The sequence below is a fragment of the Phocoena sinus genome, chromosome 9 (assembly GCF_008692025.1).
Source record: "Phocoena sinus isolate mPhoSin1 chromosome 9, mPhoSin1.pri, whole genome shotgun sequence".
NCBI classification, from domain to species: domain Eukaryota; kingdom Metazoa; phylum Chordata; class Mammalia; order Artiodactyla; family Phocoenidae; genus Phocoena; species Phocoena sinus.
This window is the reverse complement of record NC_045771.1, coordinates 44,761,548-44,781,659: the sequence shown is the minus strand read 5'-3', so window position 1 is coordinate 44,781,659 and position 20,112 is coordinate 44,761,548. Positions and strand designations below refer to the sequence as shown.

Below are 20,112 nucleotides of genomic sequence, written 5' to 3'. Positions count from 1 at the left end.
TTTAAAGGTTGAATACACAGATATACAGCCGCACCAATATGTCTCCGTGTTATCAAAATTTAAGAGTAAAGAACAGAGAGACTGTAGGCCAGAGAGGTGAAGGAAAGGATGTGAAAGAACTGGCTACTCCGAAAGTGAAGTAAAAAAAAAGAAAGCTGAGGGAAGAGATGGGAAGGGGCGGAGATTTTAAGGGGGAAGAAACGAGGACAGAGGAGGAGGAAGCGGGATGAGATCGCACCTAGAGGGTGTGAGCGGGGGACAGGTGTGCCAGGCGACCTCACTAGGCCCCGCCCCATCCCGGCGCCCCTCTCCAGGCCCCGCCAGGCCCCGCCTCATCAGGTGCCTCCCAAACCTGCCCAGTCCCGCCTTACCGGCGGCTGCCGCCGCATCAGGTGACAGCCCGGAAGCAGCGGAAGCGGATGAGGGAAGCTCGGCTGCGGCCCGGGGGGGCGGTGCAGAGCTGCAGGAGCCTCGGCCTTCTCCTCGCTCCCTGCGAGGCTCTTATGCGGCGCCCTCGCTGACACCTGAAATCCACTGCTCGCCGTCCTCCTGGGGATCACGGAGTTGCTCGGCTTGCCGCCTTCGGCGGTTGCAGTCATCGTCTTGCGGGCCTGCGGCGGTCGCCCATGGAGAAGAACGGGCGGGGCGGCGATAGCGCCCCCCGTGGGCCCGTACTGCACATCGCGGTGGTCGGCTTTCATCACAAGAAGGGCTGCCAGGTGAGGAAGGGGCCTGTGCCCGTCGCCGGCACCCAAGCTGCTCCGATCTGCTTAGACGTCCCTCTAGTGCCCTCGGCTTCGCCCCTGAACTTGATTCCTCTCTCCAGCTCCTCGCACTCACCCCACCTGAAGCCCACCCCCCACGCTCCCGTTTTTGTCCTGCCCCTGAAAACTGTATCTTGAGCAGCTGAGGAGCTATGTGTCGGTATGCTGGGGTTGGTAGGTATTTAGGTTCTTTGGTGGGGTGGGAGGAAGGAATCGAAGGTCGGCCCACTCTCTTCCCCATCCAGCTCTGCCTCCGCTGACTTTCTGGGTGTCCACCTATAATGGGATCCTTTAGAAAAATTCAGCACTTGGGCTGCATTTTCGAGGTAATGAGCTCTGGGACTCCACACGAGTGAAGCACACGCGGCGCCGTGGGGAAATCAACTTCCTTTGTTTATCTGTGGAAGCCCTAGAACCCCTGTTAGGCTGGTGTACTGACTCCACCCCCCACCCTTCCCATTCGGCCTTGGTTTTGCTGTTTAGTTTTGTCCAGATCTTGCTTTTTGGTGAGAGATCGACCTCTGCAGCTCAACTGCAGTGAGAGGAAGTGTATTTACCGAGCAAAGAAACGTGCAAATGTAAAGTCATTTTTAAGCTTCTTCACTGAAATGGTGAACGGGAACAATAGAACATTTGCAGTCTATGTATGGAAGGCAAGAGAACAAAGATAGAAACAGGATTATTTAATGAGAGCAAACGCTGGAAGGCAGTGATGTCATAATGTGCTAGTGAACGGTAAATTGAAATTCTTAAAGTATTAAAAATACTGATTGCTACCCACTAGGTAATGTAGCATTTTGTTTCTTGCATTTCACAGAAAATGTAACATTTTAGAAGACCTTTATTGGCAAAATTTAAGTTCGTTAGAGGATGATAACAGAAAACTGATGGCGTGAAAAAATAGTTATGTTTGTACCTGTTTTCGTTGCCATGTGTGGGATCTAGTTCCTGGTTTAACTTTAAAATATATCATATTCCTTGTCCCTCAGGTGAAAATGGCATAGAAAGATACCAAGGAGGAAATGGCATTATTCAGTATGGTATTTTAAAAAATTCAAAGCAGCAGCAGTAGAATATAAGTTTTTAAAATGTGGCCCTCACAGCAGAAACTAACACAACATTGTAAAGCAATTATACTCCAATAAAAATTAATTCTAAAAAATTAAAAAAACTGTTTCCCTATATTTAGAGGTATGAAAATAGATATTTGAGATAATTGTACCATGGTATGTAAACACAATGTTCATCATCATTAGATTTTTAATACTTTAAAACTTCACATCTTTGATGTTTTTTATAACTTAGCTTGGATATGGGTGAAGTAACTGAAACTTGGAGGAAGTAAAACGATCTTACTGAAGTCACGCTGGAGTCAGAATTGCCTTCAGCTGAGCCCCGTGGCATTTAGGAGTCTTTTACAGTAAAGTAAGAACTGGGGCCCACTTCACAGCCAAACTGAACGGAACTTTTAATGACAAAACAGAAGGAAATATTGGTAGGAAATAGAATAAAATCTTTTAATCGTTGCTGTCATCTAAAGTCAAGGTTAATTATTATGTGTTCTATGTGTTTTATTGGTAAAAGTAGTATAATTTATGTTTCCAGAAAGGAAAAATGATTTATGGGAAAAAAACGTAGTGCTTCTTAGGGATTAAAGAGTACTGAACAACAGATTGTAAGATGAAGCAGAACTCGGGGTTGAAATAGCACCCTGGGTATGCCCTTTCTCTGGATTTGTCTGCCTTTTGGTTTCAGCATTGAGATTGATTTTTTTTTTTCTTTGACCGTGCTGCATGGCTTGCAGGATCTTAGTTCCCCAACCAGGGTTTGAACCCAGGCCCTGGCAGTGAAAGTCCTAAGCACTGGACCACCAGGGAATTCCCGGTGACTGGTTTTGTAAAATGGACATTGTGCTGGGTGGGAGTCAGAAGACCTGGATGATGTCCTGGCTTCACGGCTCTATGATCTCCAGCAAGTCCAAATTGCTTAATTTTTCCTGTACCTCATTTTCCTCTACCAGATTTCGTCATGAGAATTTTAGACCTGGCAGGGATCCTTAGAGGTCATCTACTCTACCGCCCTTAAATTTACAGATGAGTAAACTGAAACCCAGAAAGGTTAAGTGACTGAAACATACTTACACAGCTAGTGGTAAAAGCAGATTTTATTCAGAAAAGCAGTTGCAACATTGAAAAAGAGACCTCAGTATAGAGCTGGACTCCGAAAATAACAAGGAAAAGTGAGAATTTATAGCCAGGAAGCAGAGTGGGGGCCAGTGGATGGAAAGGAAATTAGTACCTCAGGGGTAACAGGGGTTTCTAGCTAAACCGGTCTAACAGGATTCTTGCTAAAATTGGATAATGCGGAGGTGAACCCAGAAGCCCAGAAGTCAGGGCCTATTGAGAAGAGAGTTCAGAGGAGCCTGACTAAAGTTTGGTTAAGGAGAGCCTCTTTGTCAGCACTAACATTAAAGCCCAGATGTCCCTAGTCTTCATAACTGCATCTCTTTTAGTAGCACTTTAGGTTGTAGGCTTTTAGTAGAGTGGAAAAAATACATGCCTTATATATATATTTTTGTAATCCACAAGGTGCTTCAGGGAGACTAAGGCAATTATTTTTGAATACATACACTTGTTGAGTGTCTGCTCACCTGGGTTTTTGATAGAATTGAAGAGAATGCAAAGGGTTCTGCCACAATTCGATGAAAGATGATTTGGCTGTGCCTGGTCTTAGTTGTGGTGCACGGGATCTTCGTTGCCGTGTGTGGGATCTAGTTCCCTGACCAAGGATTGAACCCGGGCCCCCTGTATTGGGAGCGTGGAGTCTTAACCACTGGACCACCAGGGAAGTCGCAGGGTTATTTTCTTATTGCTGGCTGAAAGCAGCTTTTGAAAATTATACTTACCTCACTTCGCGCTCGCAATGCAGGGGGCCCAGGTTCGATCCCTGGTCCGGAGAGCAAGATCCCACGTGCATGCCGCAACGAAGATCCAGCGTGCTGCAACTCAGACCATTCCCAGCCTAAATAAATACATACGTACATACATACATACATAAATATTTAAAATTATAGTTACATCTCATAGCAGAAAATGAAGAGCTAAGAACCTGGTTTTGCAAATCAAATAAGAATTTGTTAGAATTTGTCAAAGTCAAAATGTAGGTGATTTTTAGATAGAACTAGTGTGTATTCTGTAGCTTTTGCAAGACTCAAACACTTATAATTTTAGTAGAACTATTACTATTTCTCAGAGAAACATTTTGGCTTACTAGTAATCTGGTTTCTGTTACTCCTCTAATGGAGGTTAGCTGGAGAGATGACACTGATTTCTCGACTCTAAAGAGTTAAGGTTGGTGAGTTGATAATCTGAAAAAATGAAACCCTCTATGGTCTTAGTCAGGTTGTGTCAGGGGGCTGCTAACATAGCTACTCCACTCAGCCAACAGAGCAAATGAATGAAAGGCTCTCACACTGAGTTGGTCGATAAAATTGACACGTCAATGCAGTGAAAAACAAACTTTTGCTGGAGACATAATTTATATAAATTCATGGAAGTTCATCCAGCTGGAATAGGATGTTCAATTGATGTATACTAGTACAGGAAAAGATGGGTAAATAGTTTGTTCATCTACATTTCTCATTTTTGGTTGCCCTACTTTCTCCCTTTTTTGTCTTAGTTTTTATAAAATATCAAAGTGTACTAAAAATTTCAGTATATGTCATATTAGTTCTTAAAGGATGTTCTTCACTTCTGCAAATGATTTTGGATGACCTACAACTCTTTTTTTTTAATTTTTATTGGAGTATAGTTGATTTACAGTGTTGTGTTAGTTTCAGGTGTACAACAGAGTGAATCAGTTATACATTTACGTATATCCACTCTTTTTTAGATTCTTTTCTCATATAGGCCATTACAGAGTACTGAGTACAGTTCCCCGTACTATACAGTAGGTCCTCTTTTTTAATATAGTATTTGTGTATATGTCAATCCCAGTCTCCCAATCTGTCCACCACCACCCCCCACTCACTGCCACACGCTTCCCCCCCCCCCCCGTAACTAAGTTTGTTTTCTACATCTGTGACTATTTCTGTTTTGTAAATAAGTTCATTTGTACCATTTTTTTAGATTCCACATATAAGTGATATCATAAGGTATTTGTCTTTGACTTACTTCACTCAGTATGACAATTTCTAGGTCCATCCATGTTGCGGCAAGTGGGAGTATTTCGTTCCTTTTTATGGCTGAGTAATATTCCATTGTATATATGTGCCACATCTTCTTTATCCATTCCTCTGTTGATAGACATTTAGGTTGCTTCCATGTCCTGGCTATTGTACATAGTGCTGCAATGGACATTGTGGTACATGTGTCCAACTCTACTTTCTTAACCCTTCAAAATCCAAATATATTTGATGTTCTGTAAAGTACATGCATCAAGTCTTAGGCAGAAGGACTGTTCTAGAGACTGCCATTCTTTGTTAATCAGTAGTGTATCAGGTGTTTCAGACTTTCTAATTATGTAAGGTTTCCCTCAGGATGGATTAATCAGCTACCTTCTCCAGGATTAAGATTTTACTTCCAGGTGTAAAGGATTAAAAGTATATGGCTTATTGAATTGTAACTGACTTCAGATTGTTTTAGGTGGTTTGAGGGTGCTTTGTTAGACTGCTCTTCCAAGTACTCAAAATGCAGCAGGTCATGTTGATCACCAGTTCATTCCACACACTGAGATTATTCATAGAGAAGATTCCCATACTTGGTTGTACTTTGTAATATTTAGATTCAAGTGAGCCGAAGTAAAACCATTGCTTAAAAAAGTAATTCCTGGGATTTCCCTGCTGGCGCAGTGGTTAAGAATCTGCCTGCCAGTGCAGGGGATACGGGTTTGAGCCCTGGTCGAGGAAGATCCCTCATGCCACAGAGCAGCTAAGCCTGTGTGCCACATCTACTGAGCCTGCGCCCTAGAGCCCACATGCCACAACTGCTGAACTCCGTGCTCCTAGAGCCCGTGCTCCACAACAAGAGAAGCCACCGCAATGAGAAGCCCGCACACCGCAACGAAGAGTAACCCTCTCTTGCCACAACTAGAAAAAGCCCACACGCAGCAACGAAGATCCAATGCAGCCAAAAATAAAAAGATAAATAAATTAATTAATTTTTTTTAAACCAATATATTTCTTTAAAAAAAAGTAACTTTTCAGCAGTGTGCTGGGTTGAACATGATTATTTAGGGGAATGTACTAAATCTTTGTAGACTCTTCTGTTATAAAGGTGCTCTACAGTGCTATGATAAAGACGTCGGTTTACATGGGCAAGGTGAAAGCCATCTATGTTGAAGATCCTCAAACTAGGCATGTAGATGTTGATTCCTTCACTTTGTTTCCTTTTTTTTCTACCTTTGAGGCCTTCAGATGTATTTTATTTTATTTTATTTTATTTATTTATTTTTGCGGTACGCGGGCCTCGCACTGTTGTGGCCTCTCCCTTTGCGGAGCACAGCCTCCAGGATGCGCAGGCTCAGCGGCCATGGCTCACGGGCCCAGCTGCTCCGCGGCATGTGGGATCTTCCCAGACCCGGGCACGAACCCACCTCCCCTGCATTGGCAGGCGAACTCTCAACCACTGCGCCACCAGGGAAGCCCCAGATGTATTTTAAATGAAAAATGCCTTCATTTAAATTAAAATGAACATCTGTTTATCATTTGATTATTTTTTCATTTTTATTTGGGTAATTCATGAGAATGAATTCTTCTATAGATAACATGTTAATTTTTAGTGGTCATTATTCTAGTTTATTGATCTCCTTAACATTTAGAACATTTTAAGGACGGTTGGTTTATGTTAGGGTGATAGTGTCATGGTAGCTAAAGTACTACCATGACAATTCAAACGGTTTTGAAATATTTATCCATTCCAACTCTTTCCCTGAAATTTTTAAAAATTTAGCACTTAGCAAAGAATTATTCTTCCTTCTTATTCACCTGCAATTAGACTCACTGACATGAGGTAGTTTATGGACATCTTCTATATAGTAGTTTGCTTGTTACAGATTGTGTGTCCCAGAGTTTTGCTTCTTCCTTATTTGCTTTGTGGACGTAAATATATAAACTGTGTTTGTTAGATTTGCATAATGTTTGGTAAAATAGTATAATCAATGTATATCAAACTTTTTGGTTCTTTCATAGAATGGAACTTTTTAAAACACTCAAATTAATAGGGAATAGTTATTTTCCAAAGTGATATCATAAAAAGTTGGAATTATTACTTGAATTTTGACCACTATTCTGATAGAATTCATGGTTTTGTAAACATAACTAGCAATTTTAATTCTTGGATAAACTGGTTTTACCAGACTGTACTTCTTTCAAAAGTAGAATTATTAAAGCACTAGAACTCATGTTTACATGAGTAGTTACAACAATGAATAAAGCAGCTAGAAGCAATGAAGAGAACAGTATATTTTCCTTTTGGTCTGAGTGGACTGATGATGGGGAAATCTCCATGAGTAGCAGGATGTAGCACGGTAAATTCAGGAATGGGTTGAGGAAATTTGAGGGGATGGTTGGTTTATGTTAGGGTGATAGTGTCAAGCCCTGACCCATTCACGTTTTGGTGACAGAAGGCTGGCTGACAGATACAAAGTTTATGCACCTGCTATTGATGGAATCTTGTGGTGACAATGATGAAATATTGGGGAGGTATTGTTTGTGATTCTTGTTGGAATAAGTAGGTCTTTGGAACAGAAAAAAATTTTTGGAGAATTAGAGGTTAGGGAAGAATAAAAGTCTGAGTGGGCTGATTATGGGAAAATCTAAGGATTTTTTTTTTTTTTTTTAGCTATGTGGAAAAACTGAAAGAAGATTGCATTTTCTGGCCCTCCATAGCACTTTTATATTTGGGTGGAGGTTTTTTGCTGATTTTAGCCATGCTTCTTCTATGCTGAAATGATGAAAATCTCTGACTTTGCAGGGCTGCAACATTAACACTTAATAGCGGTGGAATAGTTTTCTTTTAGGCCTTGGCATCACAGCTAAACAGGGTGGGAGGTCAACCTGTGTAATGGAAATTTAGAAATATCAGGAAGCTTCTTTTGTCCTCTTATAATTCTCCCCAGGTAGCTAGAAAGTGCCTAACAGTACATAAATTTCTTTTAATTTTATTTTTTTATACAGCAGGCATAAATTTCTTTCTTTGCCTTAAGTCTTTGATCCCCAGTAAAATACATATCGTGGGTAGCCTTCTCCTTGTTATCATTGTGGTGCAGATCCTTTGCTGAGCACGGATTTTGCTAGACAAGGGGAGACTGCAGAAGGGCCCTGGTCTATCATGGATGGGCACTACAAGAGGAAAATGAAGACCTACTTACCTAATAATTTTGAGAAAGACTGGTCCTATTATATTCTTTGGTTACAGTGCCATCAGAGGGAATTCCCTGGCAGTTCAGTGGTTAGGACTCCCTCCTTCCACTGCAAGGGGCACGATGGTGAACTAAGATCCTGCATACCATGCAGCACGGCCAAAAGAAAAAGATGCCACCAGATTAAAAACTCAGTTTCTCCCTAGGATATTTTTAGAAGATGTTATTTAAATTGATATTTTTGACAATTTTTAAAATCATATTTCAGCTGTTTTATAAAATGACTTCAAAACCATAAATTTATTTATTTATTTTTGGCTGTGTTGGTTCTTCATTGCTGTGCACGGGCTTTCTCTAGTTGCGGCGAGCAGGGCTACTCTTCATTGCGGTGCACGGGCTTCTCATTGTGGTGGCTTCTCTTGTTGTGGAGCACGGGCTCTAGGTGCGCGGGCTTCAGTAGTTGTGGCAAGCAGGCTCAGTAGTTGTGGCTTGCTGGCTTAGTTGCTCCGCGGCATGTGGGATCTTCCTGGAGCAGGGCTCAAACCCGTGTCCCCTGCATTGGCAGGCGGATTCTTAACCACTGCACCACCAGGGAAGTCCCAAAAAATGACATTTCTTTTCAGAAGTAATATGTACTCACTGTGGTAGAAAGTCAGAAAATATAGAGAGGAAAAAAAAAAAAGAAAACCAGCACTTAAAATCCTATATCCTAGAGAAACCTGCCTTGAATATTCCTGGAGGAATATTTTTTATGAATATATATAACTTTTTCCAAAAATGTATCATACTATAAACAAATTTTAGGACCTGCCTTTTTTATGTAATATTTTACCATTAATACCTTCCATTTTGATAAGTATTGAATTATAGCATTTTTAAAGTAGCTAAATAGTATTTTGTAGAAATCTTTATTTAACTGGTCTCCTTTTTAGACACTTAGGTGGCATTCCAATTTTTTGCTATTTTGAATAGTGCAGCAAAGAACATCCTTGTGACTTTGCACCATTTTTCTAAGTGTGGAGACTAAGTCATCTTTTCTTTTCGTTCTTTTTTTTTTTAACTGGGGATCTTGTTTAAATAGATTTTGTAGCAGCATATACTGAACGCAGTTTAAGTTAGTCTGGATGATTCTGCCTTCATGACAAATGTCACTCGTTGTACTATGGCATTATGGTTTATTTTAACATAGAGTGATTTGCACATGCCTCTGACTCAGCTGGGCTTTTGATAGCCAGTCAGAGAGAGGGAGATGACGGAGCAGTGAGCAGTTACTTCTCAGTGTTGACCAGAAACATAATGTTGTAGTTTCCAGCTTCCCCTCCCTGCTTTCTCATATGTTGCTTCTTTCCTTCAGTGGACTGGGAGGGCACATCTACTAAATGTGTATGAAATAAAATGACTCAGTCATGGGTTTTGAAAGAAGACCTAAAGACTTCTCCTTAGTATATTATCCAGGGCTGCATGACAGCTGGTTAGGCTGATAGATGCTTTTCTTACTTGTTCCTAGTTGGCAGTGTTCTAGGTAATTAAATTGTCAGAAGTCTGACTTCAGAATAAACTATGTTTTGGTGTCCAGTTAGATTTGAAATATGGCCCTCTGCACTTGTGTTTTCTTCATCCAACTCGTCACAGGGTATGCTAGCTATTTATTAATATATGAGGAAATCACTGCAGGGTTGTTAATGAAACCTGTTCCTGCCCCCATGGCTTTCACAGGTGATATTAGTAATTTCTTAGATTCTATTTTGTGGGTGTGGTACATGCCCAGAAATTGGAATCTTTTTTGCCATGTAAAAGTTCAATATGGAAATATTAAAATTAATTGATGTGTGGGATTTCCCTGGTGGCACAGTGGTTAAGAATCCATCTGCCAACGCAGGGGACACGGGTTTGAGCCCTGGTCCGGGGAGATCCCACATACTGCAGAGCGACTAAGCCCGCGAGCCACAACTACTGAAGCCCACTCGCCTAGAGCCCGTTCTCCACAGTAAGAGAAGCCACCACAATGAGAAGACCATGCATCGCAACGAAGAGTAGCCCCCGCTCACCACAACTAGAGAAAGCCTGCGTGCAGCAATGAAGACCCAACGCAGCCAAAAATAAATACATTAAAAGTAAATTGATGGGGCTTCCCTGGTGGTGCAGTGGTTGAGTCCGTCTGCCGATGCAGGGGACACGGGTTCGTGCCCCGGTCCAGGAATATCCCACATGCTGCGGAGCGGCTAGGCCCATGAGCCATGGCCGCTGAGCCTGCGCGTCCGGAGCCTGTGCTCCGCAACGGGAGAGGCCACAACAGTGAGAGGCCCACGTACCGCAAAAAAAAGAGAGAGCTGCTTAAAATTTGTGTGAGTTAATCATCGGGGAACATTTGATGTATCTGTTATATATTGTCTGTGCTAATGCCCTCCCAGATACCATCTTTGCTCCCCAAATTTAACTTAGATTTGGGGCTGTGAACTTTCACGGTAAAATAGTAACCTTACTGGATGATAATCATTCTAAATGTTGCTTATCTCTGAAGGTTTACTTTGGGTTTTGTCAGTGATTTTTCATATATACTGAGGGCTACCCTGTACAGTATGCAGACCCTGGACAGCACAGCCGCAGGGAGAGCCCTTCTTGTAAACTGCAGTGTTGGTGGTTTCCCTTAGAGTTGGACAGTGAGGCAGCCTGCTATACCTACCTTTACTTTCTGTGGTACTGCTTAGTTTTATTGGCATTATTGTTTAAATTGCGTTTTAATTCAACTGAGTATTATGTAAGACTCTCAGGTAACCTCCAAGAGAATTCTCTTAAACCTATGTGCCATGAATTGTGTGTCTGTCTGGATTATTTTGGACATGTTGAAAAGGGGCATGTAGAGTGTTGAGTCTGTATTCAAAATATGAAGAATGTACTACTTAAGGTTTATAAATCCCATTAATTGGGAGATAACAGATTCATTGTTATTTTGTTTTTCCCCACACTGACCAGATATCCTACAATTCAGTTCTATTGTATGCTACGTGTCTACCCCTCAGGTTCTAAAATTTCCTAGAACAACTCATAAAACTCAGGAAAACACTGCTTACCTTTACTGGTTTATTAAAGGCTACTACTCTGCAATAGCCAAATGGAAGAGATTCATGGGACAAAAAGTATGTGGGAAGGGATATGCAACTTCCATGCCGTTCCTGGGCACAGCATCCTCCCAGCATCTCAGTGTCTTTACCAACTGGGAAGCTCTCTGAACCTCATCATTTGGGGATTTTATGGAGGTTTTATTACATAAGCATAACGTATTAAATCATTAGCCATTGGTGATTGAACGCAATCTCTAGCCCCTCTCCCCTCCCCAGAGGTTTAGGGGTGGCGCTGAAAGTTCCTAGCTTCAAATCAAGGCTTGATGGTTCTGGTGACCAGGCCCCATCCTGGAGCCATTTAGCCCATGGCCACTGAGAGTCCCCTCATTAGCATGAACCTAGGTATAGTTGAAAGCATCTTATTATGAATAACAAAGGCTGCTCCTATCTCTTAGGAAATTCCAAGGGTTTTAGGAGCTTTGGGTCAGGACCAGGGACAAAGACCAACTAAAAATCTATTTTTTTTATTACATCACATTTAACTGTACCGAATAGCTTATAATAATTTTTAAAAACTTAAAATGTTCAACAATAAAGAATTGATTAAATAATGAAACAACATCATATAGCCATAGAAATTGTTGTATGTGTGTAGACGCAGAAAGGAGTTTGTGTGGACTATTGTAAATTTGATTAGCAAGTTTAGCAGTCTCCAAATGCAAGGATTTGTTTGTAGCAAATAAACTAGCAGAAGAATTCTAGAAAGTTGCCAACACAATATAGGCAGTGTACAATTTATGAAAAGGTTGTGTCACAAAAAAGTTAGCTGTTTGAAATTCTGAATACATTTTCCTGAAGAATCAATGTTACAAGTATTCTGGATGCAAGCCAGTCTAAAGCCGCCTTATTTTACCCAACGGAATTCTTCAAACATATGTAGTATCTACACTTGTATTTATAACAATTTTATGAGTTGACTGCATTTTAAGTTCAAACTAGAGTCACTCAAAACAGATCTTCCTTTAATAGAATCAGGATCATATATTGAACATAACATAGCATCAGATATTAGACTCTGGCCTTTGGTAATTTGATAACTAAATCTTCCGAAAAGGAAATAGATCTCTCCATGTCCCTTTGCCTCCAAAAGGATAGGATGGAAATACTTCCTTCAGAAGTTAGGAACTGCTTGTGGTTATCATTTGCTTTTTTTAGAATTATTCTAAAAGCAGTCACTTAGGGGCTTCCCTGGCAGTCCAGTGGTTAAGATTTCGCAGGAGCTGCGGGTTGGCTCCATCCCTGGTCCGAGCTAAGATCCCACGTGCCTCGCGGCCAAAAGACCAAAACATAAAACAGAAGCAATATTGTAACAAATTCAATAAAGACTTTAAAAATTGTCCACGTCAAAAAAAAAATTTTTTTTTTAAGCAATCATTTAGGGACTTCCCTGGTGGCACAGTGCTTAAGAATCCACCTGCCAATGCAGGGGACACAGGTTCGATTCCTGGTCTGGGAAGATCCCACATGCTGCGGAGCAACTAAGCCACCACAACTACTGAAGCCCGCGCACAGCAAGGAAGAGTAGCCTCTGCTCACCACAGCTAGAGAAAGCCCGCGCACAACAACGAAGACCGAGCACGGCCAAAAGTAAATTAATTAATTAATTAATTTTTAAAAAGCAGTCATCTAAAAATAAATACCAATTTACTTAGAAGTAAATGATAATATCTTCAACTTATTGTCAAATGGTTTAGAAAGTATTTGTATACACCTGCAACACAAAGCACATATGGCCAAAAAATTAGCAGTTTGTGAATATAGATGAAAGTTACAAGATTTTTGAATTCTTTCAAATTTTCTGTAAGTTTGAAATTTAAAAAAAAAAGATGGAAAAAAATTAACAGGAATATTCCTTTAGCTCCAATCCCCAACTCTTTTCACCTCTCCAGAGATAAAACCTCTATTAAAGGTTTTTTCAAGCATGTTTTTTAATCCATTTACAAAGATGTATAATTGTTAGCATAAATGGAGTCACAGTATAAGTAGGATTATACTATATTTACTGATATCCTGCTTGCTTTTTAAATTTAACAGTATGTATTAATTTTCTATTGCTTCTGTTACCACAAACAACACACTTAAAACTACACAAATTTATTAGCGTTCTGGAAGTCAGAAATGGGTTTCACTAGGCTAAAATCAAGGTGTTGGCAGTTCTGCGTTTCTTCAGGATGCTCTAAGGGAGAATCCGTTTTCTTGCCTTTTCCAGCTTCTAGAGGTCGCCTGCATTCCTTAGCTCATGGTCCCTTCCTCCATCTTCAAAGCATCTTGAAGCATAGCATCTTCAAATATCTCTGACTCTGTCTCTTCTGCCTCTCTCTTATAAGGACCCTTGTGATTACATTGGGACTGCCTGGATAATCCCCATCTGGAGATAATCTTATGTGCAATGTCCTTTTGCATTGTAAGGTAACATTGACAGATTCTAGGGATTAGGAGATGGACATGTCTGGAGGGCTCTTATTTTACCTACTATATAGTATACCATACCTATCTTGCTTTATCAATATATTATAAATCTACAATTCTTTTTTACAGCTGGATAGAACTGATGTAAAATTTATTTGACCAATCTTCTGATGAATATTTAGGTTTCCGATTTTTATGCTTCAATAAGTCATGTTTCTGTGAGTATTTTTGTACTTATCTGTGTGAATATCTGTGTATTCGTGGGATAAATTCCTAAAACTGAAATTTCTGAGTCAGTGTATTGTTGATTTGATAATACTGCCAAATAGTCATCCAAACTGCTGTACCAATTTACAGTCCCACAGCCAAGCCCCATACTCTTGTCAACACAAAATATGAATAATCTTTTTCATGTTTTTCAATATATGAGTAAAAACTTTATTATTTCAAATCGCATTTCCATGTTTAAATGAGAGATTGAGGGACTTCCCTGGTGGTCCAGTGGGTAAGACTCCGCGCTCCCAATGCACGGGGCCTGGGTTTGAGCCCTGATTGAGGAACTAGATCCCACACGCATGCTGCAACTAAGAGTTCACATGCTGCAACTAAGAAGTCCGCATGCCCCAATGAAGATCCCACCTGCTGCAACTAAGATCTGGCGCAGCCAAAATAAATAAATAAATATTAAATGAGAGGTTGAGCGTTGTCATACTACTTTATTTTGGAATTTTCTAGATTAAACTTGTCAAATGAATACAAAAAAAAAACCACACAACGTGAGAGTTGTGTTTTATTTGGGGCAAAATGAGGACTATAGCCCAGGAGACAGCCTCTCAGAAACCTCTGAGGAACTGCTCTGAAGAAGTAGCAGGAGAGGTTAGTATACCTGTGATTTTTTTTTTTTGGTGGAGATTTTGTTTGTTTGTTTATTTATGGCTGCACTGGGTCTTCATTGTGGTGTGCGGGCTCTTCGTTGCGGCGTGTGGGCTCAGTAGTTGTGGCACACAGGCTTAGTTGCCCCTCGACGTGTGGGATCTTAGTTCCCCAACCAGGGACCAAACCTGCATTGCCTGCATTGGAAGGTAGATTCTTTTTTTTAAGGAAATACCCTAAATCTATTATTATTATTTTATTTATTTATTTTACTTTTGGCTGCATTGGGTCCTCGTTGCTGCCCATGGGCTTTCTCTAGTTGCGGCGAGCGGGCTTCTCATTGTGGTGGCCTCTCTCCCTGCAGAGTGTGGGCTCTAGGTGCACAGGCCTCAGCAGTTGTGGCACACGGGCTCCAGAGTGCAGGCTCAGTAGTTGTGGCGCACGGGCTTAGTTGCTCTGCGGCATGTGGGATCCTTCCGGACCAGGGCTCGAACCCTTGTCCCCTGCACTGGCAGGCAGATTCCTAACCACTGCGCCACCAGGGAAGCCCTGAAGGCAAATTCTTAACCGCTGTACCACCATGGAAGTCCCAGTATACGTGTGAGTTGGTGAAGGGGGATGTGTGCAATCAAGCACACATTTTGGCAGAGGGTTGCTGCTAGTCACGAGGAGCAGATGTCTCCGTTAATGATTTTAGTGCTTTTCTAGATATGAGAAGATGCAAGAAATTGGGCTCAAATCTTCTGAAAAGATCTAACTATCTGAAGGCCCGTTCTGCCAGATTTTCCCAGAGCACAGAGTGCCTCATTCCTGATCTCCTCCCTGAACTTCTTTCAGGGTGTGTTGAAGGTCAGTGACTGCAATGGCTAGTGACCCAATCCTTGTAGAGGCAGATTGCAAGTGGTAAGTTTTAGTTGGCAAACTTTTTGGATCCTAAAGAGCAACATACTTCATGAAGTATTTGTGAGAATTTGAGTCCATTATGTTTATATTTATTTAGAAGCATGTTTATTCCATACTACTTTTAAAATAAATACTGTACATAAAAATTAGTGGTTTTCCAAAAGAAATTATTTTGTGATAATTACCAATACTTCTTAGGTGTTATATATTGGACTTCAGTGTTTACATAAAATACAATAATTTTCTTGTTTCTTTTTTTTTTTTCCCCTGTTAAAGTAAGAATTCTGAGTTGGGAATTTTTTTTAGCTCTGTAACTACCAGCTTCATAGCATCGGCTTTGAATTTATGTCTTTCCCTCTATGGCACACCTTGCCTTCCCTTACACTTTTAAGATTAGCCAATATAAAACTGGTATCATAGAGAAGACACAGAGAAATGTGAAATGTAGCTTGAGATTATTTATGCCCAGCCTTCAGTTAATTGATGTTAAGTAACTGATCCTTTCAAACTGAAATGTTGATTGCTTCTGGAGGTGGGCGCAGGGAAATTTAAACATTTTCAATATAGAACTAGATCACCTGTTAAAAATAATCATTATTAAAGTCCTTTTATAATCGGGTCTCATGTGACTAGTGGCACCTTGATTACCTTGAGATGTGGGGAAATGAGCCATCATGTCTTTCCACATTAAAGATGGAATCTAAAAATGATTCTTATCCCTATGTTTTTCCAACTTCAGTGTATTTATTACTAATGCAGTGCAAATTCCTGCTTAAATATACTTTGAAAGAAAATTAAACATAAGACACTTAGAAATTACATCAGTATGATAACCCAAGTCCTCAGCATTTAATTCTGCCTTCCTCTCCAAAAGTCTCATTGAAATAACAACAAAAGAAACCCCATAAGCAAAGGGAAAATGTTAGTAAACCTAGGGAATGCCAGAAACCGTGGGCTTATACTAAAAACTTTGTTATTTCTACAAGACAAACGGTATTAGAGAGACTTCATTGATCACTTCTCAGTCTTGGGAAAAAAATAACCTGAAGTGGTGGTTAATGCCTATTCACCTCCCTAACAACCCATCGAAACCATAGACTCAAAGCTTCAAGTATTGGAAGCAAGGGAGCCAATTGATGGGAAGCAAATCTAGAACGTGGCCCAACTTCTTAGGCTCCTTTGTTGGATCTCTCCTACTCAGTTCAGGAGGATATTGGTTTTTCTCAGGGCTCCATGTCTTCAGTTACCGTCTATTTGATAACAGCTCCCACATGTACATCTCCAATCCAGTCACCACCACCACTACCCACTACCCTTGTGCACATCAAAGTTAAACTCCTTTAAATAAAAAAGGGGGAAAAGGCTTACTAATTTTTTTTCCCTCGAACTTTATGTATCTATTTATTTATGGCTGTGTTGGGTCTTCATTGCTGCTCATGCACTTTCTCTAGTTGTGGCGAGCAGGGGCTACTCTTCGTTGTGGTGCACGGGCTTCTCATTGCAGTGGCTCCTCTTGTTGCGGAGCACGGGCTCTAGGTGCGCGGGCTTCAGTAGTTGCAGCACGCGGGCTCAGTAGTTGTGGCACACGGGCTTAGTTGCTCCGTGGCTTTCCTCCCTTTTTCTTTTTCCTCTTCTGTACCATAGGTTTGCTGAAAATGGCATCAAGAAGTGTGGCTTATCCTTAGTTCTGTCATTCAGAATTTGAAAGCATTTTTGTCTGCCAGGATATAATGCTCCCTTTAATCATCAACCTGTTGGCTAACATTCCTTACCATTTTAGGTTGAATTCTCTTACCCGCCCCTGATTCCAGGAGATGGACATGACAGTCACACTCTACCTGAAGAATGGAAGTATTTGCCCTTCCTTGCCTTACCAGATGGCGCACACAACTACCAAGAAGGTATGTAAACAGACAGTGGAGCAATCAGTAGGAGGCTTTTTAAAAAATTTGCCACGAGTCTGAGTACTTTGGTAATGAAAGACCTTTGGCCTATTGTGACTGTTCATAAAATATTTAAATGCTTCTTTGGAGATGACTAGTCAGTCATATACTAGAGGATCTGCAAAGAAGTGCCAGGCTTATATTGGTAATGGTTGGTGGACACTGGCCACTCCTTTGCCAAGAGCTCTGGCCAAAGTAAGTAATTAGCCATATTAGGACATCTGCTACTGGTAGCACTTTCTGCATTTAAACTTCAGACTCCTTTCAGAGACAAACTAAGGAGCTTTACCTGCACCAGCTGCAGATTGATTGGAGCTCTAGCTTCGTCCTCTAGTGCCCACCTGAAAACAGCTGGGATTGCTTCTCCACCTCTGGAGCACTGCCATCACAGTGCTCTGCTTAAAAGTTGGCTTGCATGCGTGGGGAGCATGTTAACACCCTCAAGGAAAGCAATGCTGTGAAGTTAGTACTGAGTCTCCTATCACCGTATAGATGAGTGCTTTGAATGGCTTAATGAAGAAATAAATATACTATACTTTATCATGGTATTAGAGGCTCTACCAAGACAAGATTAAACTTGGTTTGGCTACTTATTTTTCTAATATTTACTAATTTTTGTATGAAATGAAGCAAATATTACTCTGCAGTTTAACATAAAATTAATTTTTAAAATTTATTTTTTGCTGCATTGGGTCCTCATTGTTGTGCGCAGGCTTTCTCTAGTTGCAGAGAGAGGGTGCTACTCTTCGTTGCAGTGCGTGGGCTTCTCATTGCCCTTGTTTCTCTTGTTGCAGAGCACGGGCTCTAGGTGCGCGGGCTTCAGTAGTTGTGGCTTACGGGCTCTAGACCGCAGGCCCAGTAGTCGTAGCGCACGGCTTTAGTTGCTCCACGGCATGTGGGATTTTCCCAGACAAGGACTCGAACACGTGTATTGGCAGGTGGATTCTTAACCACTGCGCCACCAGGGAAGTCCCTAACAAAATTAAAATGCAGTACTTTTAACCTCACAAGTCTTCTTTTTTTAACCTTTTTATCATGAAAGCTTTTAAACATACAGAAAAGTTGGAAGAATAGTAAATATTCCACAAACTTTCTTTATATATGTGTACGGTTTTGCCTATACTATTTGAAAGTCAGTTGCAAACATCATGACACTTTAAATACTTCAGCCTGCATCTTGTAAAAATAAGATCATTCCCCGGGATGACTTTCAATTCTTTTACCACAGCTAAGAGATTTAACAGTAATTCTATAATACCATCTCATATCTAATCTATGTTCAAATTTCCCTAATTGTCCCAAGAATTTCTTGGAGCTATTCAAAATTTATGTGTTGCCTTTGGGTTGTATGATTCTTTATATATATATATTTATTTATTTGTTTGTTTGTTTGTTTGTTTTTGGCTGCATTGGGTCTTCATTGCGGTGTGTGGGCTTCTCATTGCGGTGGCTTCTCCTGTTGCAGAGCATAGGCTCTAGGCGCACGGGCTTCAGTAGTTGTGGCATGTGGGCTCAGTAGTTATGCCTCGTGGGCTCTAGAGCTCAGGCTCAGTAGTTGTGGCACATGAGCTTAGTTGCTCCGGGGCATGTGGGATCATTCCTGGACCAGGGCTCAAACCCATGTCCCCTGCATTGGTAGGCGGTTTCTTAACCACTGCACCACCAAGGAAGTCCCTAAGGATAAACTTTTTTTTTTTCTTGTTTCTTGTTTTTGGCCACGCCGCTTATGGGATCTTAGTTCCCCGACCAGGGGTAGAACCCAGGCCTTTAGCAGTGAGAGTGCAGAGTCTTAACCACTGGACCATCAGAGAATTCCCTGTATGATTCTTTACTTTCTTTTTATCTGGAATAATCCTGTATAATAAAGTATTTTCTGAGAAAAGTGATTGTAGTCTCAATTCGACCTGTTATGATTCGGCCTCTTGGGCTTTTTGTCATGCGTGTACACTGGAAGGCAGTGAGAGGAATTCTAAGAAACCAGTGGTGTGATGCTAGAAATAAGTCTGACATGGGTTCCTTGTTACCTCATTGTTTTTGTTTAAGTGACTGCATTATAATAACGTCAAAGTTAATTATTAATATGGGTAGTCCACTTTGATATTTACCTTTTTCTGTATATCTCTTAGATACTGTGTTTTTTCACTTGCCACCCAGAAATGGAAATGGAGCCACTGTATATGGTATCTCTTGCTATCGACAAATTGAAGCCAAGGTACAGTTAAAATGAATAACACCAAAAAACACTAAAAAATTGTTTGATTGTTGGCCACTTAAGATGTAGAATTTGGGGAAATACATAACCTTTATGTTTCATGTGGTACCTGTGATATTGTTTTAAATTTTTATAAACCATGTAGCTGTTTTCTCTATAGTACCAGTTTAAGTCACATGAATGTTTTTCTAAGTTGACATTGGCGACTAATTATATTTGTATTGTATAATATTTTGTACATTGTTTTTAGATGTTGATACCAAAATTATCCATTTGTCTTCAAAATACTGTATGTGAATTTCATGGTGTCCTTGAGTTTTCTATTTCTAGTGTTTGGTATGTAACTTTAAAAAATGGAATGGTAATGAGTTGTATTTTTTTTTTAAGGAACATTCTAGAAGTAATGGAAAGTACTTACAGTAGCTGCAAACTACTTGCAAGTTATCTTAATTATATATAACTAAGATTTTGATCATTCTTAAACTTACCTTCCTGCTTAATGCCTAACTTACTATAATATCTCTAAT

General features: G+C 40.6%; 1 protein-coding gene across 7 annotated transcripts in view; it reads left to right on the top strand.

Annotated features, from left to right (window-relative positions):
- The first annotated feature begins 395 nt into the window (after positions 1-395).
- The window catches only part of AVL9 (AVL9 cell migration associated), a 92,461-nt gene continuing 72,744 nt past the window's right edge, over positions 396-20,112 (top strand). For all 7 annotated transcript variants that reach the window (XM_032642356.1, XM_032642359.1, XM_032642363.1 and 4 more), the window contains exons 1-3: positions 396-719; positions 17,211-17,331; positions 19,500-19,585. In XM_032642356.1, the coding sequence (XP_032498247.1) occupies positions 627-719; positions 17,211-17,331; positions 19,500-19,585 (300 nt within the window). In that variant the 5' untranslated portion in view covers positions 396-626. The remainder of the gene's footprint in view (positions 720-17,210; positions 17,332-19,499; positions 19,586-20,112) is intronic.